This window comes from Aspergillus wentii (assembly GCF_001890725.1).
Source record: "Aspergillus wentii DTO 134E9 unplaced genomic scaffold ASPWEscaffold_7, whole genome shotgun sequence".
Taxonomy (NCBI): domain Eukaryota; kingdom Fungi; phylum Ascomycota; class Eurotiomycetes; order Eurotiales; family Aspergillaceae; genus Aspergillus; species Aspergillus wentii.
The window spans coordinates 939,046-964,013 of NW_024467838.1; the positions used below are offsets into that span (position 1 = coordinate 939,046).

General features: G+C 48.2%; 12 protein-coding genes across 12 annotated transcripts; 7 read left to right on the plus strand and 5 right to left on the minus strand.

Moving 5' to 3' along the window:
- Positions 1-208: 208 nt before the first annotated feature.
- Positions 209-1,016, plus strand: ASPWEDRAFT_30983 (uncharacterized protein; the record flags this gene model as incomplete). Its single annotated transcript, XM_040833488.1, has 3 exons — positions 209-411; positions 465-600; positions 654-1,016. 3 exons carry the CDS (start codon positions 209-211, stop codon positions 1,014-1,016), a joined length of 702 nt encoding a protein of 233 aa, XP_040685718.1.
- A 75-nt stretch (positions 1,017-1,091) lies between these two features.
- On the minus strand, positions 1,092-1,977 carry ASPWEDRAFT_44064 (ankyrin repeat domain-containing protein). The gene has a single exon (XM_040836174.1). The coding sequence runs from the start codon at positions 1,920-1,922 to the stop codon at positions 1,164-1,166; it is 759 nt and encodes a 252-aa protein (XP_040685719.1). The 5' UTR covers positions 1,923-1,977; the 3' UTR covers positions 1,092-1,163.
- A 746-nt stretch (positions 1,978-2,723) lies between these two features.
- Positions 2,724-5,183, plus strand: ASPWEDRAFT_175350 (uncharacterized protein; the record flags this gene model as incomplete). The annotated part of the gene is made up of 1 exon (XM_040831348.1): positions 2,724-5,183. The coding sequence occupies one exon, from the start codon at positions 2,724-2,726 to the stop codon at positions 5,181-5,183; it is 2,460 nt and encodes an 819-aa protein (XP_040685720.1).
- A 333-nt stretch (positions 5,184-5,516) lies between these two features.
- On the plus strand, positions 5,517-6,339 carry ASPWEDRAFT_61822 (uncharacterized protein). Its single transcript, XM_040838594.1, has one exon. The coding sequence runs from the start codon at positions 5,578-5,580 to the stop codon at positions 6,238-6,240; it is 663 nt and encodes a 220-aa protein (XP_040685721.1). The 5' UTR covers positions 5,517-5,577; the 3' UTR covers positions 6,241-6,339.
- ASPWEDRAFT_30987 (uncharacterized protein) lies at positions 6,299-6,962 on the minus strand (the record flags this gene model as incomplete). The annotated part of the gene is made up of 2 exons (XM_040833489.1): positions 6,299-6,748; positions 6,933-6,962. The coding sequence occupies 2 exons, from the start codon at positions 6,960-6,962 to the stop codon at positions 6,299-6,301; spliced, it is 480 nt and encodes a 159-aa protein (XP_040685722.1).
- Positions 6,963-8,286: 1,324 nt separating this feature from the next.
- Positions 8,287-9,318, plus strand: ASPWEDRAFT_646939 (uncharacterized protein). Its single transcript, XM_040838759.1, has 3 exons — positions 8,287-8,659; positions 8,719-8,864; positions 8,933-9,318. The coding sequence occupies exons 1-3, from the start codon at positions 8,574-8,576 to the stop codon at positions 9,265-9,267; spliced, it is 567 nt and encodes a 188-aa protein (XP_040685723.1). The 5' UTR covers positions 8,287-8,573; the 3' UTR covers positions 9,268-9,318.
- Positions 9,319-10,179: 861 nt separating this feature from the next.
- ASPWEDRAFT_646994 (HET domain-containing protein) lies at positions 10,180-12,910 on the minus strand. The gene is made up of 2 exons (XM_040838760.1): positions 12,125-12,910; positions 10,180-12,074 (listed from the first exon to the last, which is right to left on the minus strand). The coding sequence occupies exons 1-2, from the start codon at positions 12,537-12,539 to the stop codon at positions 10,423-10,425; spliced, it is 2,067 nt and encodes a 688-aa protein (XP_040685724.1). The 5' UTR covers positions 12,540-12,910; the 3' UTR covers positions 10,180-10,422.
- Positions 12,911-13,188: 278 nt separating this feature from the next.
- On the minus strand, positions 13,189-15,092 carry ASPWEDRAFT_44070 (uncharacterized protein). The gene is made up of 3 exons (XM_040836175.1): positions 14,371-15,092; positions 13,833-14,324; positions 13,189-13,788 (listed from the first exon to the last, which is right to left on the minus strand). Exons 1-3 carry the CDS (start codon positions 15,013-15,015, stop codon positions 13,282-13,284), a joined length of 1,644 nt encoding a protein of 547 aa, XP_040685725.1. The 5' UTR covers positions 15,016-15,092; the 3' UTR covers positions 13,189-13,281.
- A 342-nt stretch (positions 15,093-15,434) lies between these two features.
- Positions 15,435-18,188, plus strand: ASPWEDRAFT_53769 (non-ribosomal peptide synthetase; the record flags this gene model as incomplete). Its single annotated transcript, XM_040837948.1, has 3 exons — positions 15,435-15,559; positions 15,611-17,066; positions 17,112-18,188. The coding sequence occupies 3 exons, from the start codon at positions 15,435-15,437 to the stop codon at positions 18,186-18,188; spliced, it is 2,658 nt and encodes an 885-aa protein (XP_040685726.1).
- A 1,231-nt stretch (positions 18,189-19,419) lies between these two features.
- ASPWEDRAFT_647054 (uncharacterized protein) lies at positions 19,420-20,060 on the plus strand. Its single transcript, XM_040838761.1, has one exon. The coding sequence runs from the start codon at positions 19,560-19,562 to the stop codon at positions 19,914-19,916; it is 357 nt and encodes a 118-aa protein (XP_040685727.1). The 5' UTR covers positions 19,420-19,559; the 3' UTR covers positions 19,917-20,060.
- Positions 20,061-20,204: 144 nt separating this feature from the next.
- On the plus strand, positions 20,205-22,113 carry ASPWEDRAFT_53757 (acetyltransferase SAS4-like domain-containing protein; the record flags this gene model as incomplete). The annotated part of the gene is made up of 2 exons (XM_040837942.1): positions 20,205-21,000; positions 21,065-22,113. 2 exons carry the CDS (start codon positions 20,205-20,207, stop codon positions 22,111-22,113), a joined length of 1,845 nt encoding a protein of 614 aa, XP_040685728.1.
- Positions 22,114-22,395: 282 nt separating this feature from the next.
- ASPWEDRAFT_186274 (neutral amino acid permease) lies at positions 22,396-24,500 on the minus strand. The gene is made up of 7 exons (XM_040832123.1): positions 23,995-24,500; positions 23,929-23,942; positions 23,803-23,875; positions 23,410-23,741; positions 23,224-23,364; positions 22,615-23,171; positions 22,396-22,549 (listed from the first exon to the last, which is right to left on the minus strand). The coding sequence occupies exons 1-7, from the start codon at positions 24,153-24,155 to the stop codon at positions 22,466-22,468; spliced, it is 1,362 nt and encodes a 453-aa protein (XP_040685729.1). The 5' UTR covers positions 24,156-24,500; the 3' UTR covers positions 22,396-22,465.
- Between the last annotated feature and the right edge of the window lie 468 nt (positions 24,501-24,968).

A 24,968-nucleotide genomic window follows, 5' to 3' on the forward strand; every position in this document is an offset into this window, starting at 1 on the left:
TACACCCAGCAGATAGCAGGCGTTTGCTTTACCAGAGTCCTGAGAAATGGACAGTAGAGCATCTCCGTATTCTCAACCTCTATCCGGAAGAAAATGTGTCTATTGATAGAATCTTTGATAGAAGATATATTCCTTCTCACAGTGATGCAGGTATGCTCTAGTGCAGGGATTTTGCCGCTTCTAACATATAAACACAGAATTCCAAAGAATGACAAGTATCTTCCAAAATCCAACCGTCGAAGATGCCAACCCAAGAACTTCGACTATAGACATCAACGACAAAGAAAATCCCTTCTGGCTATTCTTCGACAACATCCGTAGGTTTAAAAGGGCTGGCCATTCGGTATTACCGGATGAAAGCATTGCCTTGATCATGGACATTCTTATCGAGCTATACCCTGATGACTCGTTGTTCGTACCCACGCTCATTTGCTTTGAACTAGGTAGTCTCTGACTGGTTATAGGGGCGCGAAAACACTGTCTCGTATTCCGCTGAGTATCCCCGATCTCAATGCTGGTAAGGGAGTCTGGGTTGATGGGTCTATCGTGAGATTTTCTGAAGGTCTTGAGAAAATGGGGATACCGCTGGCGGTTCTTTCGGTATGGCACTCTTTAAGTGTCCCTACTGCCAGCTAATCAAATAGACAATACAGCACAAGCGAGAGAATGACGATCTTGGAATGGCAAAATACGAAATCCCACAGCTCCTTCTCCAGGCAAACATGGCATTCAACTACGATAAAAAGCTTGGGCAGTATGAGGCGTTTTTAATCAGTGTCAAGGAACAAAGTTACACATACACCTTTGTTCGGGCTATTATGTCTGCAGAATATCTTAGAAGTATTCGGGCTGGGACAGTTTCTGGACGGATGGAGGTATCACGTAGTGAATCTTTCAATATCGTTGATAGAAATCAACGCCAGGAATCCCTTAGGAGTCTGATGGGGATGGCTAGATACTTTTTTGATCGGAAGGAGTTTGCATTTCCAATGCATAAATACAGAGCTGTTGGCTGAAGTTTCTTCATAATGACATGCATGTTGCCTATACTACTATGAATGACTACAATATATTTACTTCATGGTTATATTATAGTGCCTGATTATAATCTCGATTCATAGTGGGCATGCAATATTAACACTTTATAATCCTCCTGGATAGCCTCAGTTCCACGCATTATACAGTCGTTCATCCCTCTCCTCCCGCCCCTTAAACTCATGCCCACGACCTCCATTCTGCGCCTCTCTCAGCAGAAAATCAACCATATCCGCATGTCGATTCAAAACAGCCTCATACACAACCGTCCGCTCATACCCACTACTCTCCGTATACGACCACTCCCCCACCCCCCTCTCCAACAACATCTTCATAATCCCCACATGCCCCTTTTCCGCCGCCAGATGCAGCGTCGTATACACCCGAAAATACCCAATACTCGACCTGCATTTCGTATCGATATCGCCGTGCCCCAGAAGCAGTCGTACCACACCCTCATGCGACCGATTGATCGCCGCCAGCAACGGCACCTGGTCCATGTATTCCTCGCCCCAGTACCACTGTGCTTCGCCGTTGAACCATCGCGCGACGCAGTCTTTGTGGATGAGCGTCTTGCTCTGACTGTCTCGTTGTACAACGACCAGGCTCGAATCGCTTGCGCCTGGCCCTGTGTATTTCGGGAACACGATCGACAGGTTCGGGTCGACGCCGAGATCGAGGAATCGCTTTGCTGTGGCTGTTCGTCCGTTGGTCGCGGCCCACATTAGGGCTGCGCCGCCGCAGTGATGGACGTGGGATGTGTAGAGGTGGGTGTTGAGGCCGTCGTAGAAGGAGCGGTTGATTTGGAGGAGGGTGTTGAGGTTGTTTTCGTCGAGTTTGTTCACGATGAGCATTAGGATTTCGTTAGGGATTGTTAATAGAGACATGGTGGGTGTTATGGTTGTGAGAACAAGTGTAGACGGCCACCCAGTGGGTGGTCTGGTACTCAATCTTTAGCAAAAGACAGTGGTAGTATCGGGATAAATTTATATGCCAGAGGATGCTATGGTGGTGATGAATGCGGCATGCCATTTCCGGATGCGGACGACTATATACTCAAGATAGTATCCTTCCCCCTAGACTTGTATTTTACTTCTATTTACATTAGAATAAGATATTTTATTTTCAAGTTATTATACTTGGCAAGGTTAATGACCTATATAAAGTAAGATATAGTCTTAACTTTATTTTGATAGGGTAGACATAAAAACTAAATGAAAGGCTTATAATTATCGTATAGTATCAATATTATTTATTATTTAGTCCTCCCTATTTCTAAAATAAAAATATGCTTTTATATGTATAGCATAGAATAGACATATACTGTATCTAGGTAAGAATATCTACGGAGTAAGGGTGACCTGATCGGGATCCCCGAAGGGTGGTGAACCGCCACGACAGAATCAGCAGTTACATCCTCGTTGTATGTTTTTCTTCTTCTTTATTATTATCCATCTGATAGAGATATTTTAGTGTTTATTTTGAACATGACTGACTCTCAACAGTCGAGTCATATGAGTCAATCTCACTTGATAGCTCTAGGGCTAGGCTGCTGTCAAAGGATCGACACAGCCCCGCAGGCTGTCTTGCCGATCATCTTACGAGGCTGTGATAAACATGCGCCTTATTTAACAACAACCCGCTGGATTACCTGAACAAACATCCATTCTACCAATTGAAGGACAAAAATGGCGACCCTGGATTCTACCACGACTCGCCCCCGGGGCTTACTAGACCAGCCAGACGAGATCCTCCTCCTCATTGAGGAATACCTACCACCCAAAGCCTTGAACGCATTCATTCGAACCTCGAAACGCATTTATACCTGCCTTACCCCACATCTCTACGCTCTTGCATATGACGATGCAAATATCATCGCCACAGCCGCGGAGGAAGGCCAGATTGCGAGCCTGAGAGCACTGATTCAGCATGCACCACCCGGCTACCTCGATGGTAATCTTGGCCGTGTGATTCTCTACGAAGCAGTCGAGACTGGTCAGCGGGAGGCAGTCCGCATGCTGCTGGAAAGGGGCATTGACCCTAATGTTTCTCGAGGAGAAGAAGAGTCCAGTTTCCGCCCGTTGCCGTTGCACTGCGCTGCCGCCGAGGGAAACCTTGACCTTGTGAAAATGCTTCTCGATGTCGGTGCCAACATCTCGCAGGTTTATGCGGGGGAGATCACCGCGCTGCGGTCTGCCATCTGCTCGGCGCGTAGTCATGTTGCCGTGTGGCTGATCCATCGTGGGATTGATATCAGCATTACCCTGCCAGGAGGAGTTACGGCACTGCACCACGCAGCGAATCGGAGCCTTACTAATGTTATTTTATTGCTTTTGGAACGTGACATGGACGTCAATGCTCGCAACAGTTATGGAGACTCGCCGCTACACTGGGCCGTCGTGGGCAGTTATCCTCGGGCTAGAGAGCGAATAGAAACGGTGAAATTACTGCTCGAGTCTGGAGCGAGCGCCACGGCAGCCAGGATCGATGGGGAAACGCCATTGCATCTTGCGGCCAGCGGAGGAGAGGCAGAGGTGGTTTCACTGTTGCTGCAATACGGGGCTGATGTCAACGCAAAGGCCCTGGCGGGCAGGACGCCGTTGCATCGGGCTACACGTCCTCGCCAGGGAAACATAGAAACAGTGAAACTTCTTTTAAACGCTGGGGCGGATTGTTCGGCTGAAGATGACAATCACCACACGCCACTACTCAATGCGATGCGGGCAAACCACCGCGAGGAGATCCAGATGTTGATTGAGGCGGGAGCGGCGTCCCATCCTTCCCAGTATACTACTGCGTTGCTTCTCCAGGCCACGATCAATCGGCGTCAAGACCTGGTGCAGAAGTTGCTGGATCACGGCGTGGATGTGGACGCCACGGTGCATGAGCATTCAGGAATCACCGTGCTGATGAAGGCCGCCCGGACAGAAAGTCTCGAGCTGTTCAAGATGCTACTCGACCAAAGTAAAGAGCTAGGAATGGTTAACAGTAATGGAGAGACTGTGGTCGATTTCGCTTCTACACGAGGCAGCAAGGACATGTTGAGTCTGCTGGTTGACAGGGGGGCGAATATTGAACACCGCAATCGATGGGGAAGGACCCCATTGATGCATGCAGTCCGATCCCGGAATATCGAAGCGGTCTTGTTCCTTCTGGAAAGAGGCGTCGATATGAATGCTCGTGACAGCAGTGGGGATACTGCTTTATATCACGCGGTGGAAACCGGGAAGGTAGCAATGGCCAAGTTGTTACTTGATCGAAGCGGCATTATTGAGGAGTCTGACGAGGGTAGCTCATCCCTGCTGCATGCAGTACCCCGGCGCAATGTTTCCATGATGAAGCTATTGTGGAAGAGCGGAAAATGCCGATTTACAAAAGCCAGTCTCACAAAACGAATGGGGCACGCAATCTATTTCGACAACAGGGCTGAGGCCAGGCTTTTGTTGCAGATGGGCTGTGATGTGAATAGCCGAGATCGTGACGGTGAAACGCCACTTCTGTTAGCCATCGGAAGATTCAATGAGAAGATGGCTGTGCTGTTATTGCGGCACGGTGCTGATATCGAAGCCAGCAACGATCGAGGCTTAACCCCGTTAATCTCGGCCGCTTGGCCTGGAGTACCTGGGATTGCACGTATACTAATTTTAAAGGGCGCGAATATTGAAGCCGAAACGGTCTATGGTGCCAGGCCACTAGAACGGGCTGTGTGCAGTGGAATCAAATCCATCATTGAGCTGCTTCTAGAAAGGGGTGTCTGCGTGGAAACGCCAGATAAAGACGGTCGAACACCGTTGATGCAAGCCCTCGCCCGAGGCCTGCCCAACACGACGGAGATCCTGCTATCTTATTCAGCCAAGGTCCATGCGGTGGATAAAAAGGGCCGAACGCCTGTTTCGTGGGCGATGAAAAGTGGAGACGTGATGACAGTTAAGAAGGTGGTGGAAGCAGGAGCCGATGTGTTCAAGGCAGACCACGATGGACACACGCCGCTGTGGTGGGCGATGCATTATGAAAACGATCATCTGATCAAATATCTGGCCAGGGACAATCCGGACTATTATTACACTTCGTTTTGCCCGAATTCGGAACCAGTCATCGAAGAGGAGGATACGTTTCCTCTTGATGTTACCCCCGGTTGTCTTGATTGATTTGATCTATCCATGTTAGATATATCCAGATAATCATGTACAGAGTACAATTAACCTCTTCTGAGCTCTGGCATTTCTCTGCCAGTGTTAGGTCTCTCCAAGAGGCGGCTACGAAGCAAGAAGCGGAGGAGTCAGAGGATAACTTGCATTATTGATACCACTACGAGGGAAGATCGTATGACTAGGTAGACATGCCAATACGATGTCTTCGCACTCTACAATCCTTACCTGTAGACCATCAATGATTCAGCTGAAGGTGGCGCATAAGTTGGCTCCTTTTCATTGGCTTGCCAGTTGCCGCAGCAATCTAATCTGTCTGCCTGTTAACACACACAACAACATTAGAACATGTTCGAGAAAATCCATCTCTCTGCTTCCATACAAACACCACATCATGTCCCCACCAACCCACCACCTCTCCATCAACATCTACGGCCGCGGCGATGCAACCCTCGGAGACGGACCCTCCCACATGGGCATCGCCATCTACGAGCAGGGCTCATCCACCTGCGAAATGCACCACATCCGCAATCCCACCGACCAAGACTTCATCTACGACCCACGGCCTCAACCACTCGAAGACCCAGTGCTAAAGGGTCGCTGCGAGCTTGCCTCGCTCTCTGATGAACAACGGATAGATGCCAGCGCTCTCCTCACCTCATTTGGAAAGAACGAATCCAACATCCCTGAATTTGGGGTTGGGAATTGTCAGGATTGGGTCGCTGCGGCTGTTGGCGTGCTTGAACGAGTTGGTCTTGTTGGTTCTGGGGAGGGTGGATTCTGGAGAGGAATGGTTAATAAGAGTGCGGAGGAGATGAAAAGCGAGTGTCTTCGGACGGGGAGGAGGTGGATAGATGGTCCCGAGTTGGTGTTTGAGGGGGATCCAGATGCTCGGTTTGGGGATGAGGGGGATGAGGCCAGGCCTGTTGGGAAGCTGGGGAATAATGAGGCTTTTCTGAGGATGAAGTCGCTTTTTGGGGAGAGAAAGGATGGAGAGAGTCAAGAACGGCCGTTTTACGTATCGAGTCCGTTTTTTAGTAAGATGGAGAAGGAGTGATATAAATTTCTTATATTCAAAGCAAGATACTATCTATCCGAGCCAAAATATTTCATACCTAGACATTCCAAGCATACCAAAACTCACCACAAGCGTCATCCATCTCCTTGAGTAGATCCCTATCTTCATTCTCCTCCTCCTCCTCCTCCTCCTCATCACCCCCCATTTCGAACTTAATTCGAGCCAAACACTTTTTAACACACTCAAGAACACCCTGAAAGCCATAATCCAGAACGCCAGGAGGTGCCCCATGCCCCAGATGATACAGATCAGCACCAAGGTTCAAAACCTCCAGAGCGTTGTCATACGGCCCGTATCCCGTGCTGTATTCGACCAGCTGTCGAACGGCATCTGGCGAAATGCTATAGTATTCGCAGAAGAGGCTGTAGTCTTCGTCCGTTCCAATGCTTGAGAGGCAATGCTTCATATCTGCTTTGATCCCGGGGTGGTTCTGGATTGTGTTTCTGAATTTCGGCGTGTTGGTGTGGGTGCTGGCATCTAGATCTGCCTGGAGTTGCGCATTTTGGGCTTCAAGTTGCTCATCCTCGAGAGGGCGGATTTATTCTCGTCTAGCTGTTGGCTGCGTGTGAGGTTTCCATTTTGGCTGTATCGATGTATTGCTATTGGTAGATGATTTGAAAGAAGGGCGGATGTTGTGGTGTGCAGTTTAATACCAGCATAATTGCATATACTATGCCTATTCCAGAGGATAGTGCAGTCATTATGTGCACATAAGATATGTCTTGCTGCAGGCTTCTTTATGATGGGTCAGGCAGAAATGATTTTTTTTTCTTCTGTCTGCTGCCTATATTCCAGTAGATTGCAGTCATTCACTGCGATTAGGTCCGTCTCTTAGGTTCCCATCACACACACGCTTACAGGCAAATCCCACCAACATAGCAGAAGCCAACAGCTACGCGGACAATTTTGCACTTTTTGCCGCGTTTGGGCCTCTTACCCCTGAGGAAATACTATACAGGAAATGGATAGGTAAATGGTGCCCTAGAAGCCATGGACGAAGATTTACAAAGGCCAAGAAAGAGGCTAAAGACTAGCGATGCGTGAGGCACGAATGAGTATTGGTGAGGGGAGTAATAGTTTTTGCTTGTTCATTTGATATATTTGGGTCAAATGCCGCTTTCTTTCCATGCCAATAGGATACTCTAATACCACATATTTAACTGTGAATTGTATCTTTTAGTATGTATCTACCAGGTCAGAACCCTCATCATTATCAGAACTATACAGACCCACTCGTCGGGCGACTAATTACTGGAAGCGGTATAGCGTTCCTATTCAGGCTTAGTGTCTCATCTTAGCACGCTGTCCTATAAAGTTGCCTTTCATCGCTCCTTATTTAGTCGTCATCCCTGCGCTCAGAAGTCAAGGTGGTTATTGGAGACAGTTTATTTTCCTGGTACAATAACAATGCAACCATTCTAATGCAATTGCATCGAATAGCTATACTATCTTTATAAGTGACGTCGCATATATTCAAAATCATACATCATGGGTCTAGCTTGGACGGAATATTTCTTTCAGGGCTGCCCCCCTGGCCTTATTACATTATTTCAGAACCCACCTCAAAGCTCTGAGGACTTTCGAAGATTCTCTTGTGATGGTTCGTGGAGACTAGGAAGATCGTTACGCGATAATATGCCTCCTAGGCATATTATAATGGTTCTATAGTTGGCTGTACGGCCGAAGGGAGGGCCAACACTGCGCTGCGTAGCGAAGACCGTAAGTGCTATCTATATTGCTGGACTTTATTGCTAATGTCTTGTAAGTATTCTGATTTCCCCATCGAAGAAGCAGAGACTATTATCCGGAGAAGTGGTTTGAACCCTGCAAAGTTCTCCGCGCACGAAGTTCAAAGACAGTCAGACCCATTTCTAAACGAAGCTCGAGCCTTGGAGCACCTTGACCGATTCTGTCCAGCTTCCCGTAGGATATATTTCCCACAATATCTCGGTGTGATCACAGATATCAAACGCAGTGAATACCCCAGCATCTACGTGCTCAGACGTCGGGCAGTTGTGTTAGAGGCGATTTATCCAAGATTATCATCGAGGCGTATTTTCGCAGAGACAGATCATGATGATAGCCTTGCCCAGGAGTTTTACGAGAGATTAAGTATCCATATTCCTAATATCAGCCAGTTTGAGAAGGATTGGTACGCGTCTTTGTTCCGTAACCGGCTTCGTCAAATCACTACTCTGCATGATATTGGCATCATTCACGGTGACGTTCGGGATGACCATTTTCGCCTTCCTAAGGATTATTATGACACAGTTCTCTACGACTTTTCCGTATCCTATACATTCTCGCCCTCCATGCCTTGTCGCAGGCGCCGGCGCCGTCCGTTTTTAACTATGGCAAAAATTGAAAAGCAGCAGCTCCAGGAAATTTTATTTCACCGGCAAGTTCTCCCCCTTGATTTCCTTGATTTAATAAGAATATTGATTAACATCTTTAAAGTGCTCAAAGATTCGATTTTCGTCGTCATCTTGCCGAATATTCAACTTTGGACCTTGACACTATTGAGAAAATGTGCTTTGAAACAATCGAAGAAGACGAGGAAAATTTGGAATTAGTTGCCTTGAAGGTTGCGAATCGACCTGATGGTTAGTTAACCTCTTCTGCAACATCATTCATACTAACATGATAAAAGTGTTTACAATGCCCTCTCTAGCCTCGATATTCCCATTCTTAGAGGGTATTCGCCCGAAAGAACATCCGACTTGGCATATTAGCAGAGCCAGATGCTTGCCGCGGTATACTTATGCTTGGGCTATAAAAGCAGGAAATACAGACATGTTTGATATGAAATTGATTTCTCTTGATGGAGAATCATTTGTTGATATGGAAATACCTGATATGCATGGCGAGACTTATGTTGTTATTCTATTTCCTCGGACCTGTGTTAAGAATGACATGCGAGAAAGACTACCGGCTGTCTGCAATCATCTCATGTCATCAGATGAAATAGGCATTGTCATATCACAATCAGAATTCCAAAAAATGTGAGTTCAGCTAAATCAAGGGGCACTGCATTTTCTGTGGCTAAACGAGAGAGATGTTCATGTTCTATTTCCAGTTACCATTGAGGTCCAATTTGCTATGGATATTTTATACATGCATATTTTCAGCACCCTTGATATCCTCCTCCCATTGAGCCAAACCGCCTTCATTTTTAGCCTCCAGTCTCGCTTGTATGAATCCATCCATCTGTTCTTTCTCGGCTGGGGTCAAAAGCTGAATTCGACTGTCAAGATCTCCATCACCAAAGAACCTCCTATCAATCTTAGCCCAGTATATCATATCAAACGCCCAGCTCTTCCGTGCAGCGTAATTAAGCCAAAAATCACCGCTTTGTCAATTCTTTAACATGTGCCCTGACAGCCGGTCGGTTTCCTTTAGAGTCCCTCGAGCAATGGCTGCTTGTTCTCTGGTTTTGAGCACCTCCAAGAATGTGGATAGGGCTTTCTCGTAATTCTGCTTCCAATCATCTAGACCATTTTCCCAAAACTCTGGAAGTTCAAGCAGCATCCAGGATGGTGGGCTGTATGCAAATCCAGTCGGAGCTGCGTATGTGAATTCCGAGTCAACCACTCCGGTCATCAGGTGTTTCTCATTCGCGAGAACATTCCCAGGGATGTCTGTTCCGCAAAATTACCATCGGAAATCAGTTTTCTGACGATGACTCTGGGCCATTTCAAGCTTTTCTGTGACGATCTGCAGAACAATGGCGTCGTTCCGCTAAGAGGACAAGTGGACCATGTGCATTTCAGCCAGCGAACTGCTCGGGGTGAAGCGCCATTTAGTATCAAACTTGCGGCTGATGGGCTGCTGGGATTTGGGTTCTATTCGGATACATCGTATACTCTACCTGCCATAGAGGGTGATGGCCTTTCTTCACGCTTAGATCCAGATTCTTTTTATCCTCTTGGTCTCAACAACAGCTCCAGAGGTGAGGAGCAGAAGGTCGACTGCTCAACTGAGATCTTAGTCCCCACACAGGGTCAACTCGCTGAGTCCTGGCTCACTGGGAGATTTGAACAAACGACTGGCTTGCACACGATCTGAGCGAGTAAGCACTTCCATAAAAGGAACCTGACTGGCATCGTATCCGATCGTGGCATCTTTGGTGGTAGAAGTCTGAGAGACATGAATGTTCAATTGCTATACAATAGTAATTGTTGATTCGACAGCTAGCTTCTTAGCCTGCTTCAACTCGTTTGTCTTGAGCCCCACAACGCCCAGTCGTTCATACGCGCCTGGAACTCGGGGAGATCGCCCAAGAACAAGACCACTGACATTTCCAAATTCCGTATCGAGCAAGAAAATTATGTGTACCGCGGGATATGCATTTTTCCCCGGCATTGGATCGTTGGCTTCATCCTCAGCATATCTCCGGCACATTGTCGGTACCTTCTCGCCCGTCTCCATCAGCCCGTCTCCAACACATATTTCCATATCTAGCATGATGAGGATATCGATTCGCTGTTCAGCTAACTCACATGCTGGAAAGCAATGTTTAAAAATACCATATCTGTCTGGATAATGAAGTTTCACTTCACGGACAGGGCCACGCAGTTGTACAAAGCCGTCTGACACTTCGCCGAACCTGTTGTGGCCTTTTAGAGTCACACTTGCATCGATGACAGTAGCGCAGATTCTATCCCGAGCCACATTAGCTTCGAAATTCGTGATCCTTGACGGCTTTGCGATAGAAGCCCAGGACCATGAGGGTGCGATATACTCCCTCGGTGGGATGTAAGTTGGTTTTTCTCTCCCGTACCAATTCATGTAACTGCTCCATGCTAAATCAGTGATAAGGGAGCTTCGCCACAGACCACCAAGATAGTCATCACCAGTTTTTTGGGACATCATATTTGCAATGCCTGACATGGCTGGGAGTTTATCAGAAATGCATGTTAAATCTCGAACGGCGTAAGCTTCCACAAATTCCCACCATGTCCATGGCGTAAGATCAGATCTATCCAAGGCTTGCCGCCGATCCTGAGGCAGTTGACGTTCATCACAATGAAGCATGCGGCATTCCCATACTATCCTGTTGGACAGGTAGTGGATTGTGCGCCTGGACAGGAGGTCTTCTTGGAATGTCCATCCCCTTTGGTAAAGAGTCTCTTTCCATCTTCTGGATGAGATCTGTTTGGCCTCAATGTGGTAACTATCAAACATATCTTCATGTACAAGGCGCGAAAAGAGATAGGATTCTAAGCCATTCTTTTCAATAAAGTTAAACTCTGCTTTAGTAATGTCCAGGTCTCGTTCCCTGAGAATCGGTGTCTCTGGATTTGGTGAAGAACCAGCAACAATGGTGACATGCGCATTTTGATAAATGCTTGCCATCTTTTCAGCCTCGACCTCCCAGTCCTCTTGGCTATCTTGGATGATGCAGAGAGAATCAATCCAAATATTACTAACTCCCAAACGATTGGTGATCCTCATGGCATCTTGAAAGAGCTGCGGGAGCTTATCCCAGGGTATTCCATTTTTATAAAAATGGTAAAGTTCTTGAATGAGCTTTAAAGGATTCCCAGTTCCCCAGCAATAGCTCAATGCTGTATAAGTTCCCCGCTGATCCTGTGTTGGCTCAACAAGTCTGCAAGTCCGATTTGGCTCACTGACTTCCAGGAGACGCTTGGGCAATGGCACCGCATCCGGGCTTTTGCAGTTTGGATGACTTGTTTGACACTCGGATAAACACTCTGAAATGAATTCATAGACACCCGGATCATCTGAGTGGTCGAAATGCACAGAGCTACTGCCAATGAAGGGTGTGTTAGACCAGGGTAAAAGAGCATTATCTGAAGACTGTTAGCAGGACATGAAGTAGAGGTGGATAGGAAGAACAAACTGCTGTCTTTAAACACCTCTATAAAAGTCATTCCTCCGTATTGTGGTAATAAACTAGGGGAAGTAACGCTTATAATTAACGGGCACCCTGTTTTCATGTACAGGGTGAACTGTTCCTGGCCCTGATAATCCCCGAAATAATGCCTTAAAACTCGAGCCAGAAATCCACAGAAGTGGCATTTATCCTTGGTATCCAAGTCATACACACGCAGAATCTTCTTCCGCCTTGACCAAGAGCGATCTTTTGACATGTCATAACGGTAACATGGCAGATTGTTGCAGTTCCGACATCTTCTTGGAAACGGGAAAATTCCATTGTCGCGTGTCTTGAATTCGTATCTTTTCCTTGCCAAGCCGTATTCAAGATCATTAACACAGCTATTTATCTTATCTTTCATGTCCCGTATGCGTCGCATGTTTGGAAAGTGAGAGCATAGGCTGCAAATCAAATGAGAAAAATAACATGAAGCGGGATGACTGTCAATGCGATGAAAATTCTGGTCAGTCTCAGGCGTTGGCCTTGCAGGGATGTGCCATTCTTTGCCTGATTTAGCGGGCGGGCATATTTGCTTTTTTCAAGTATGACATTTTCTGTCGGTTCAGGCTGTGGAAATCCATACGCATTGCTCTTGCTCTTGGGACCTTCGAAGCTGACACACTTGCATTGTGCGATGAAGAAAATATGGTCCATTGATCTTCCACCACGCGCGATATCTCTGGTGCTGAGATCCTAAGCATCTGGCATACTATCATCTTAGTTCGGCGTTTAGGTTCAATCACGACGAGCGATGTGCCCATTGACTTATCATTGCACCAAATGGTTTAGTCCGCATTGCCATTCAAGAACACCACAAGGAGATTCAGTCTGAGGCGGCACGCTGTCTCATTCGAGGGATCTTCTCTTGAGACTTGAGCATCTGCAATGCAGTGTATGCAGTATGTTGCCGCGTTTGTTGGTCTTTGGGTGTGGGCAATAGATAAGAGCCCATTGTCGTATAGACGACTCACTTTGGGACTTTGTCTTCGATCTAGCTACGGAAGAGTGAGGATAGTGAGCTAGAAGATGGATATAAGGTCTGCATTGAGGGAATACCTCCGGGCAGCTCTATAATTCAGCAACCTTCACTAATCACAGATAGAGTGTCGAAATTTTGAATATCAAATTGGATTATTGAAATCCTCCCAACACGGTCGATCTGTCCCATTCGGCCTGCTGGCTCTCGAGAAGCTATTTTCGACACCCTCAATCTGCACCACTGGTTTTGCAACTTCAATTTCTGCATCAAAGCCATCTGAATACCATTTCTCGGTCATTTCAGAAGTAAATAACCAAGGAAACCGCTTCCTCATAATCTCCAAAGCCAACGCACAACTCCGATGAACACCATCGCTATACCGCAGTTCAAAGAACTCTGCTGGCTGTGCATCCCGCAGTTCATTCAGAATAGCCTCGGGATATTTCTCACAGGCAAAGAGGAGTAAATTAAACTGCATCAGTGAGCTTTTTCCGTGATATGAGCCGCCGTATTTGGCCCGGTTGTAGAGACCAGTCAGAGCTGCGATTGTGCCCATACAGCCAGCGCCATAATCTGCTATCGGGAATGGAGAGACGATTGGAGTGGATTTCTTCATGAAAGCGCCTTGGGACCAGGCAAATCCTGTTAACTGAGATGGTCAGCATAATATATGGATGAGGATGATAGTCATACGCAATCTGCTATCTGTTGCCAGCCAGGACGGTCTGCCCATTCGCCTCTATATCCAAAGCAGTTCTCACTGACATAGACAATTCCTTTTCCACGTCTTTCAGCCAGTTCCGTTAGGTTATCAATGCTATATCCCAACTTATCCAGTGCACCTGGTCGATATCCATCAATAACCACATCGGCATCCATTAGCAGAACTTCAAATTGACGTCTTCCTTCGTCTGTCTTCAAGTCAAGATCTGCAGTGTGTTTACTCATATTCCCATCGACTTGAAAGAACGGCACATCAGGGAGATTAGGACTTGTGATCTTCAGCACGTCTGCTCCGTATTCTGCAAGTGTTCGTCCAATGATTGGGCCTGCGATGACACGGCAGAGTTCGAGGACTTTGATGCCTTGGAGGATTCTTCGACTGTTTGATGGAAAGGGAGTTGGTGGTGTTTTGGTTTCGATGGAAGAAACTGACCACCAGGGTTCGTGGATATTGGCAGCGCCCTGGTATGTTAGTACTTGCTTATATAATGATACAGATGAATCATACATGCGGAGTTTTGATAAAATCCTCATATTTATACGCAGTCACCCCCGCCTGTCGTCGATCTGAATTCATCACCTCCAACTCCTCGGCACTATATCGTCGCACATGACTCTGAATCAACGCATATATCTCTTCAACATCCGTCAAATCCAGCCGATGACTTTGCAACCCAACCATCTCCAGCGTAGCAGATGGATCCAGCGATCCATGAAGATGGAAATACTCCCCTTCGTTCTTGGTCTGATACAGATTCACCGCCATCCGACGATATATATTCGATTGAGCAGCGTGCAGATCTGTATTTTTGAGCTTTGCTTTGACGTCAGGATGGCCATGGGATGAACCATCCACCTTGGCCATGATGGCCTGGAAGCCGAATATGGTTGCTTTTTCGAGGTTGACAGTCACGGTGCGTTGATTGTCTTCTGGTGGGTGCTGTAGATTGGCGATTGCGGATGCTATACATCCTTCTATGCCTTTCAGTGCGGCGAGGGTTTCTGTTACTTTGTACGGGATGGGATAGTAGATGATGTTGTGGATGGTGGTAAAGACTGCATTGTATTTGATATCCGGTAGACCGAGCTGCGATGCTTTGCTGCAGATGAAGTGGAAGATTCGTTCTGCTTCGTCGACTGGTGAGTATTCCATCTTGCTATGGTATCTGATCTGACTGTTGGACATGCGTTTCTAAATCTACAGACTGACGGTTCGAACGTAACTTTTCCATCAACTCCTTGCATATCTAACCAGCTGACACGATAGACTTGACGCCATAGTCGACATTCCTCGGCCAGAGTAGAAAAACGTGTAACTTTCTGTCTGACGTAAAGGTCACACAAAGGAATGCCTATCCCTAACGTCCCATGGTAAGTATCTCAAAATGCTCTGCGTGTAAGATGTCATAGGATATTTCTTGATAATTCCTTGATATTTCCATCGTTGAGCATTCTTTGCATTGGAGGGCTTGTTCGGTGATATCTCATTATCCCTTATAAAGATGGTATTCCAATTCCTTGCAATGGAGCGAGTATTATTATATAGTACCCAATTTACTCTTTTGCCTCCATATGAATAAATGTCCGAACACGTCGAATATGACAGTACAAAACATCACCAGTCTCCTTGAAAATGCTGCTCAAGATAAAGGCATTCTCTTCTATCCCCATGAAAGCCACGAATTCAACGAACTAAAGTACGATGAGCTCCATGCCATCGCCAAATCCAATAGCAGAATAATACGCAGCATCGATGGCATCCATGAAGAATCAATCATTCTGCTTCATTTCGAGGATCATGTGGATAATATCATCTGGCTCTGGTCTGTCTTGTATGCAGGCTGTATTCCTGCCATGTCGATTGCATTGCCCAAAAGTACGAATGACTGCGAGGTGCATTTGAATCATCTGCATGATTTGTTAGACGATCCAATCTGTTTGACTAAATCCGGATTGTTGAGTCAGTTTCCAGAGACAAAGTTGAGGATCGTGGAGATTGAGAAACTGAAGCTGAATGGTGATCAAAGAGAGATATCCAGACTACAGCAGATTGCCCTTCTTATGCTGAGTTCCGGCAGCACAGGACAATCCAAAGCAGTCTGTCTCACGCACCAGCAGATCCTGGCCTCTGTTTCTGGAAAGTCAGCTGTCCTGCCAGTTGACAGGGATTCATTCTTGAACTGGATTCGTCTCGATCATGTTGGCAGTCTGGTTGAGATTCATCTGCATGCTCTGTATCTCAGTTCCAACCAGGTCCATGTTCAGGCAGAAGACATCATCCCCAATCCAGGGTGGTTTTTGGAATTGCTGCATCGACATAATGTGGGGAGAACATTTGCACCGAATTTCTTCCTTGAAGATCTTTTGGCATTTCTTGAACGGAGCCCACCTGAGACTGATGACATTCATCTGAATCATCTTCGCTATCTCGTATCTGGTGGCGAGGCCAACAGCACACAGACATGCCATCGTCTGTCTACGCTTCTCACTCGTTATGGTGTACCACCAAATGCCATCGTCCCAGGTTTTGGAATGACAGAAACTTGCGCTGGATGTATCTACAACAAACAATGTCCTGAATATGACATTCAGCAACAGAACGAGTTTGTCTCGTTGGGAGAGTGTACCCCGGGTATAGAAATGCGCATCACGTCACCTGATGATGATGAAAGAGCAGTCGGACGTCAGGTTATCGGGAATCTGCAGCTGCGAGGGGATATTGTGTTTTCAAGCTATTTTAACAATGAGCCTGTAACGTCAGATGCCTTTGCCTCGAATGGATGGTTTAAAACTGGCGATGTGGGTATTATCGATGCTGCTGGGAAGCTCAATCTCGTCGGACGCACAAAGGATGTCATCACGATTAACGGACTCAAGTATCATCCCAACACGATTGAGGCTGCGATTGAGGATGCAGAAATTGATGGAGTCCGTCCTGGGTGTGTTTCTTGTTTCGCGTATCGTTCTTCTGGTGCAACGGAGGCGATTTACGTTGTATATCTGCCTGCGTATCCATGGGATGACGCAGAAGCGAGATACAACACCAGAAATTCGATTATACAGAGAGTGTTGCTTCTCACGAATAGCCTCCCTTATATCCTCCCGCTCGACCCGGATACTGTAGAACGAACTACGATGGGAAAGATATCACGATCGAAACTCAGCACTGCACTGCAGAATGGCCACTTCCAGAAATACGAAGCAGTGAATGCCCTCAAGCTGGAAGAAGCAGAAGCAGAAAAGTACTAGCCACCAGCGACAGAAACTGAAAAGATCATCCTTGCCGAATGGGCCGATATCGCTGGCATTCCGGAGAAGGCACTAGGGGTGGAACGGAGCATGTTCGAGGCTGGATTGACGTCTGTCAAGCTGATAAGATTCCAGCAATGTCTGCGTCGGAGATTCAGTTTTGGAGATAGTCTTTCTGTCTTGACTATCATGACGAATCCGACTGTGCGCGGTTTGGCGAATGCATTGCAGACTCACTCTAACAGCTACACGCCTGTCGTCACTTTACAACCTCATGGAGACAAAACACCCCTCTGGCTCATCCATCCTGCTGCTGGGGAAGCGTTGGTATTTCTAGAATTCTCCAAATACATCACCCAGCGACCTGTTTATGGCCTCAGAGCCCGTGGATTCTACCCCGGCGAGACACGCTTCAGCAGTCTCCAAGAATGCATCACAACTTATCACGCTGCGATAAAAAAGCAGCAGCCTCATGGACCATACGCAATAGCCGGGTACTCCTACGGCGGAATGCTGGCTTTTGAACTCGCCAAAGTCCTCGAACAGCATGGCGACGAAGTCCGCTTTCTCGCCAGCGTCAATCGTCCTCCACACGTCCATCCCAACCTGCAAAAGGTGCGGTGGACGACTTGTCTCACGCATCTTGCCTATTTCCTCGCTCTCATTTCTGAACGCACATTTCACGTCTTGTTACACGAGCTGAAAGATGCTTCTCACGACGAAGCTATATCCCGCATCATCAACGCCGCATCACCATCCCGACTTGACGAACTCTCCTTGGACGCATCGAAGCTCGAGACATGGGCTGATGTAACCCTGGGACTGCAGGATATCGCTCGACAGTACCAGCCCCATGGAATGATCCAGCAAATGGATGTATTCTACGGAGAACCGTTGGCAGTGGTTGATTGTGACAAACGGGAGTGGCTTAGACGACTTCAGCGCTGGCAGGAGTTTGTAGGGAGTGAGATTCGATATCATGAGGCGTATGGACATCATCATAATTTGTTTGGAGCGGAGAATGTGTATACTCTACAGAGGAGTTTTAGGAGGGCGATGGAGGAGAGAGGAATATAATCTTATTAGTGTCTAACTAGACATCAAGGACTATTCAAGATAAGATGAAATCCACGACAAATATAGGCTTCTATGCGTCAGCAGACACATCAGACATCCAATATGATACCACTATCCAGAATGAAACTGACTATTCTAACCATCTTGTATAGCATCAAATCGCCCAAACAGGAAGGATCTGTACTTTGTATGCGGTGACTAAACTCTTCCTCGCCTAGTCTGGTTCCTGTCGTCTGCTTCTCCAGAAGAACCATCGAACATTTCCTGCATCGGCATTATTTTAAAACGCTTTATCTCCTACGATGGAGCTCTGATTATCGAAAGCTTTGGATAGATTCAGGATGACGACCGAGTCGAGTGACGCAGTCAATCCGCTATAAAATGAAGACTATGCCATTCTAACAGCAAATCAGTCTCGCGATAGCCACTCTTTTTATCATGAAGACTGCCACCGTCCTGCTGGGCGCAGCCAGCACAGTCGCTGCCTCCAACTGCAGCATCTCCTCTATCAAGGCCCTCCAACGCTACCGTCTTTTGTGCAGACCACTACAAGGCCGGAACCAACTTTACGCCTCCGTCATCTGAACTACGGTCTTTCTGGGCTTCCTACTATTCCTTCAACTTATAAATTCCCCGTCGATGGCTGTGTCGTCCAGGCTAATGTCAGTTTGCCGGGTAACACCCAGTATAGCATGGGATTGCTGCTTCCTGATGGGTGGAATGGGAGATTCTTCGGCGATGAAGTCCTCAGGCAGTGTGATCCTCAAGATGGCGTCGTCGACCGCATCATCCAAGATCCTGGTGGCTGTGTCTTTCGCCCGGAGACTCTTCTCTGCGGCCAGAACGCAAACACCTCCACCTGTCTGAATGAAGACCAGATCACGACTTTCAACCAGTTGCACAACGCCTGGGTCGAGGCCAGCAACACCTTCATCCTCCCTGGTTACGAGCTCGGCGCAGACTCGGAACTAAGTGGTCTTGCCTCGGAACCTGACTCGACCAGTGTCGGATACATCAACTACATGCTCCAGGTTGGACCTGGTTTTAGCTGGAGGACTGGAACCCGGATCTCATCGCTGTCAGATAAGCTAAACCCCGGAAACGCGACTGCGGATGACTTTGATATCTCGCCTTTCTACAAGAAGGGTGCGAAGTTGATTCACTACCACGGCTATACGGATCCGTCGATTGCAACTGGCTCGGGTATTTACTATTACAACCATGTTCTCAAAACATTGAAGCCACAGGGCATCGAGTTGGGTGACTTTTACCGCTTCTTCCTTGTTCCTGGCATGCTGTAAGCCCTTCCCTATCCCACGTCTAGCAGCTGATCAAGCTAGCCAACAGCCACTGCAAAATGAGCCCGACAGCATGGACGCCCCCAGGTACTTTGCCGGCGATGGCCTGAACAGCGCATTCGGCAGCGACAACATCCACGGCGTCCCTGGCTTCGAAGACGCCAAACATGATATCGTCTTGGCTATCATGAGCTGGGTTGAGAATGGCACTGCTCCGGATACGCTCGTTGCGACCAAGTACAAAGATGACGATGCCACTGAGGGTGTGCAGCGGCAGAGAATTAATTCTCTGCCCGTATCCGCTTGTTGCGCAGTATATCGGGTCTGGAAACTGCAATTGTACTGCTTTGTACGGATGAGTTACGGTGTAGCCCTAATACGTGATCCAGCCACAAACTCTTCTGCAACAGTCATAGTTAATCCCAGATAGATATTCACCATCGAAATATTCATTTTTAATATTAAAAAATATTTGTATCTCGACCAGATAATAACTGTAAAATACCCCTTGAAACGGCGCATGCCGAGTAATTTACCGTACGGTCACAGCCCGTGTAAGAAACCCCCCAACGCGACCGACGACATCACCACCACCACCAAGACGACCAGAGGCCCTGCAAGGAGTGAGACTCGAGCAGAAAAAAAAAGACACAGGCAGAATCGCTCGTCGCATCCTTTCTGACCTCTCAATTGCCTCATCTCGGATGCTGGCCTAGCCATGGCCGTCCGTTCGAGGCCGTCCCTCCGTTTCTCTGTGCGACGCGATCAGGAGACCCTGCCGCTGCCTCCTCCGACCAAGAGACCTCGCCTCCATCACGATCCTCTCTCGACGCCCAATCCTCGCCCTCATCCGTCTCCCTCGTCGTCCTCCTCCCGTCGCAAGAGTTCCCCCGATCTCCTCGAGTCCACCATCGAGGACGAAAATACCTCTTCCTCCCTCTCCCATCATAAACCCCGGCATCTCCCCGCGCGCCATCACCGCAATCGCTCCCCCCTCCCGACTCCGCGAACCTCCTCCCGCCGTCCACCTCTCTCCTCTCCTCACCACCATCATCATCTCCCCGACTCTCCCCGTCTCAAGGGAATCCTGGATCACCGCCATGAATCTCCGTCGTCGCATTTCCTACGCGGCTCTCGCGAATCCCCAGATCCATTAGATACCATCTCGCCCGCTCCGACGACCAGATCGCGCCCGCCGCCTCCGCCTTCTTCCACCTCCGCTATTTCCCCCTCCGCTTCGACTCGCTCCACCCGCCACCTGCGTCCTGCTACTGTGGAGAAGAAACAGAACCCCGCGGGGGCAGACAAGACGCCTGTTAATAAAAGTAGTGCGCAGAAGAACCGCAGCACCCAGCAACAGCAGCAGCTTACCCCCGCACCGCCGCCTAGTGGTAGTCCGAAGAGGGAGCGGCGGTCTCTCCGATCTCATGATGGGGGTTCAAGAGCGAGGAGTGAGCTGGCGTTGTATTTTGGGAATTACGAACAGCTTTTGAGCTTGGAGCCGCCCAAGACTGGTGAGTTGCCTGATACTCATATTCTATGCAACGCAACACAGTACCCGATACTGATGGTGGATAGAAATCCTCACGGGCCATACCACGATCAAACTCGTCGATGATCTTTCCAAGCCTCCTTCTGCTCCCGAGTCGGATACCCCGTTTGGGAATCCTCTGGTACAGTTGCATAATTGTGAAGTGGTTGAGATACCCGAACCGGCTGAGGTCACGGAAGAGGACCCGCTGAATGAAGCGTTCTACTTCCGTGCCCACCGACGAGTCGAACGACAGGAGAAACAGCTCCGGAATATCGAGCGAGAACGGGCACAGCATGAGAAACTCCAGCTGGATCGTCTGCTTGACGAGCTCCGCAGTAATGACTGGCTCCGTGTGATGGGCATCACTGGCGTCACTGATCTCGAAGAGAAGAAACTCTACGAACCTAAGCGGGACTTTTTCGTCAAGGAGATCTCGGGCGTTATTGACAAGTTTAAAATCTGGAAGGAAGAGGAGAAGCGTCGGAAGCTGGAAAAGGAAAAGGCTCCGTTACGGGCTGAAGCTACCTCGCCCGAGACTGCCCCGCCGGAAGACGATAATAACGACGTCGACAATAACCACGAAGAAGATCCTCAGACCAACGGCGTGGCTTTGTCCGATGCCCAGAGCTACGGTGAACCACCAGACATCAACGACGTAGATGCCTGGGCGGCACGCCAACTCCATCAAGAAGCCCGCTTCGCCACGGCCGGCAAACGCCAAAAGACATATTCTTCTGCCTCGCGTCGAAAATCATCCAAACCCACCTCTTCTGCTGCTACTGCTACTGCCCCAGAACCACAGAAGAAACCCCCTCCACCTCCTACATCATCATCACCACCACAACTACCTCTGCCACCCCCGCCTCCAGACCGCCCCTTCACATCCTTCTACCCCGACCCAAAAACCCGCGCTGCAGCTCTATCCCCGCAGAACCGAAAAAGCCAAACACGGCTCGCATTCGGCTACCCCATTCCAGACATGGAAGAGCGGGAGTTCGACCTGCCGCCGGAACTGGTTACAAAGGAGATGATCCGCGCCTGTCAACGGAATCGGCGGAAGAGGAATCGGGAGAGTAGGGGTGAGCAGCAGTAGTATGGCATATTGGGTTTGGTTTGTTTTTGTTGGTCTGTTTATTAGCATTGGTTTGTGTATTTTTATTCTGTCTATTCTTTTTCTTGTTCTTGTTGGTGACAATGAGAAGTGTTATATTATATCCCAGTCTTGTATTTTATGCAATTCAGTCATTCTCATGCGGAGCATTTGATGTTATCTAGTAAATATCAAAACACATCACAAGTAGAAAAATAGATATCTTCATTCATCTTCATCAAGAAGACTGTATATACATCAAAACTAGATTTACGATATATCCAACATCAAATATGCAAGTTATATGAGACGCCACAACCCAGTCGCTGAAATGAGCATAAGAAACCAACAGGGATTATTCCACCCGAGAGCAGGAGAAACTGGCACTGCTGGGATTATCGTGGATGGCTTTACCTGAGACGTACAGACCAAGGCCACACTATCATCTGTTAGTGACATGTACAAGAGACAGAGAAGGGAGGAATAGGAAAGGAAAGGACATACCAAACAACCACCAATCCCAACAATACAAACATTCAACAGGGTAAGCACCACCTTTCTCGGCGAAGAAAACCAAATCCCCTTATTCATATACAACCAAAAAATCCCACTAAGACCATACGTAAACCAACTCGCAAAAAGCGCCGTGATCAGACTGAGCAGGTTCGAGAAAATCGGAATCGCCTCGGCGATGATCCACGCCAGAATCCACAGCCCTAATCCGATGCCGATCCACGAGCTCACGGCGAGCCAGTCGCGCTTGTGCATGCGGTCCGTGCCGCGGAAGATGCGGATGTAGACGTATTTGAATGCGATGTGGCCGTTGATGACGCCGGCGATGATGATGGTGGGGATGGCGACGCCATAGGCGATTTTGGAGATGAGGGGGCCTGCGGAGCCGAGTGCGGGTGAGGTTACGTCGGAGCCGGTGTAGCGGTAGATGACTATTGCGGCGATGATGTAGAGGGAGATGTCGATGGATTGGAGGAGGCAGAGGGCTTTGGGGAAGTCGCGGGGGTCTTTGAGTTCGGCCATGAGACCGAAGAAGGCGGCGTGGCCGGCTGGTTGTTGTTAGTTGAAGGGATTGGATGGGGGAGGGGGTGAGGGGCTTACAGAAGGCAAAGACGATGTTGGTGACTGCAGTAAAGCCGTGGATGAGGTCTGTCTCAACAGTGACCTGCATTGGCGCTCCGTTGTTTTGGACACCGACTGCGATCATGGTGATGAAGACCGAAGCTAGGATACTGATAAAGGCTGGGTCTGTTAGTAGATGGCCGAGGTTATGGAGAATAAACATACAAACTAGTGAAAGCCACGACATCTTTTCCAAAGTCCGAGGAATGGAACAGACAAACGAGATGATGAGACCAACTACTCCAAAGACAATCGAGCATGTCGCACTCTCAGTGATTGTGTTCATCGCAGTGGTGAAGGTCAGGATATGACTGGCCATGACAAACACGAGAAACAAGATCTGAGCAAACCCGAGAGCTTCACGCCCGAATCGACCGGCAAGAACCTCACCAGCATCAGCCATGTTGGAGATCTGGGGATATCTTGTTTTGAATTGGCCAATGATGAGGCCAGTATAGGTAGCCAGGATACCCAGACCGACGAGGAGGACGATAGCACTGCCATGTCAACGAGTCAATTGTGTTATTCGATATTAGTATATTGGAATTGTGTGCATACGGGGCCAGACCCAGGCCAGCAACGGCCTTGGGGAGGGAGAGAACACCGAGTGAAACGGTTTCGGCCACCATGACTATCCGTGACATCCGTTATTATCCGTACTGGGACTGTGATGATATCACGTACGCAACCCGCATTGCCTGAATCGACTCAATTAGAATAAGGTTCAAGAAAAGAGGACAGGAGACTCACCACCACTTCAAGACCTTGTACTTGATTTCTGCGAATTCCTCATCGCCAAAGGCATCCTGCTGGTAGGGAGGGATGGGGTCCTTCTTCTCATCCAAAGAAGCCGGCCGGACGGTTTCAATGTCAAAAGTAGTTGGGGGAGCATCGACGATTTGAGGAGCCATTGTGAAGATGGAGAGAGAGAAGGACAAAAAAGAAGAGAGGGCGAGAGTAGAGGAGAAAAGAGAGAGGGAGGGCAGGTTTAAGACAGACCCCTCCCTCCCATCTCGACTACCCACAATGACGATTTGAATGTAACAGCGTCTTGGTATCTCGGATAGAATCACCCCAAACCGGATAGAAAAGGAAATCTGCCCGTCTCAGCCTCCGCCGAATTGCGGACAAAAGTCCGTCAGAACAGTCGAACGGCAAGATTCATCGTCGATCTTCTCCCCAGATAACTAACCCCGGATTCCGTGTCTTCCCCAGAAACCGGGCCGGAAGAAAATGGCTCAATTAGTCAATTGAGTTGGTAGATAGAATTATCCGTCGCCAGCCGAGGTGTTGTCGTGACAAATATTCTCGCAGGCTGGCGATGCGGTTGGATGTCGACGTCTTGGTCTCTCTTCGATCGCTGCGGGGAAATGGATCTGATCGCCAGGGACTCACTCCAGTTTTCCACTGCCAGCCCAGAATCTTCCTGCCGGCGTAGTTGCCAAGTGGCAGTCTTCCTATTCTAGTCTTGATCAGTCATCTAGCTGAATCCGTCATCTTTGAAGCTATTCGCGTTGCTATACAGACGTCACGTGACACTATACAGATGCGCCCTACGAAACCAATTCCCAAAATAGCGTCGATCGCAATCTGCCAATCGGGTTATGACAATTAAATATAAATATAAATAAGAATAGCAATAAGAATAAGGTAATGAGGTTCAATTCTTGTTGCTGATACCCAACTACCCCACACTATCGATGCGGAGTGATGCACGTCGCACA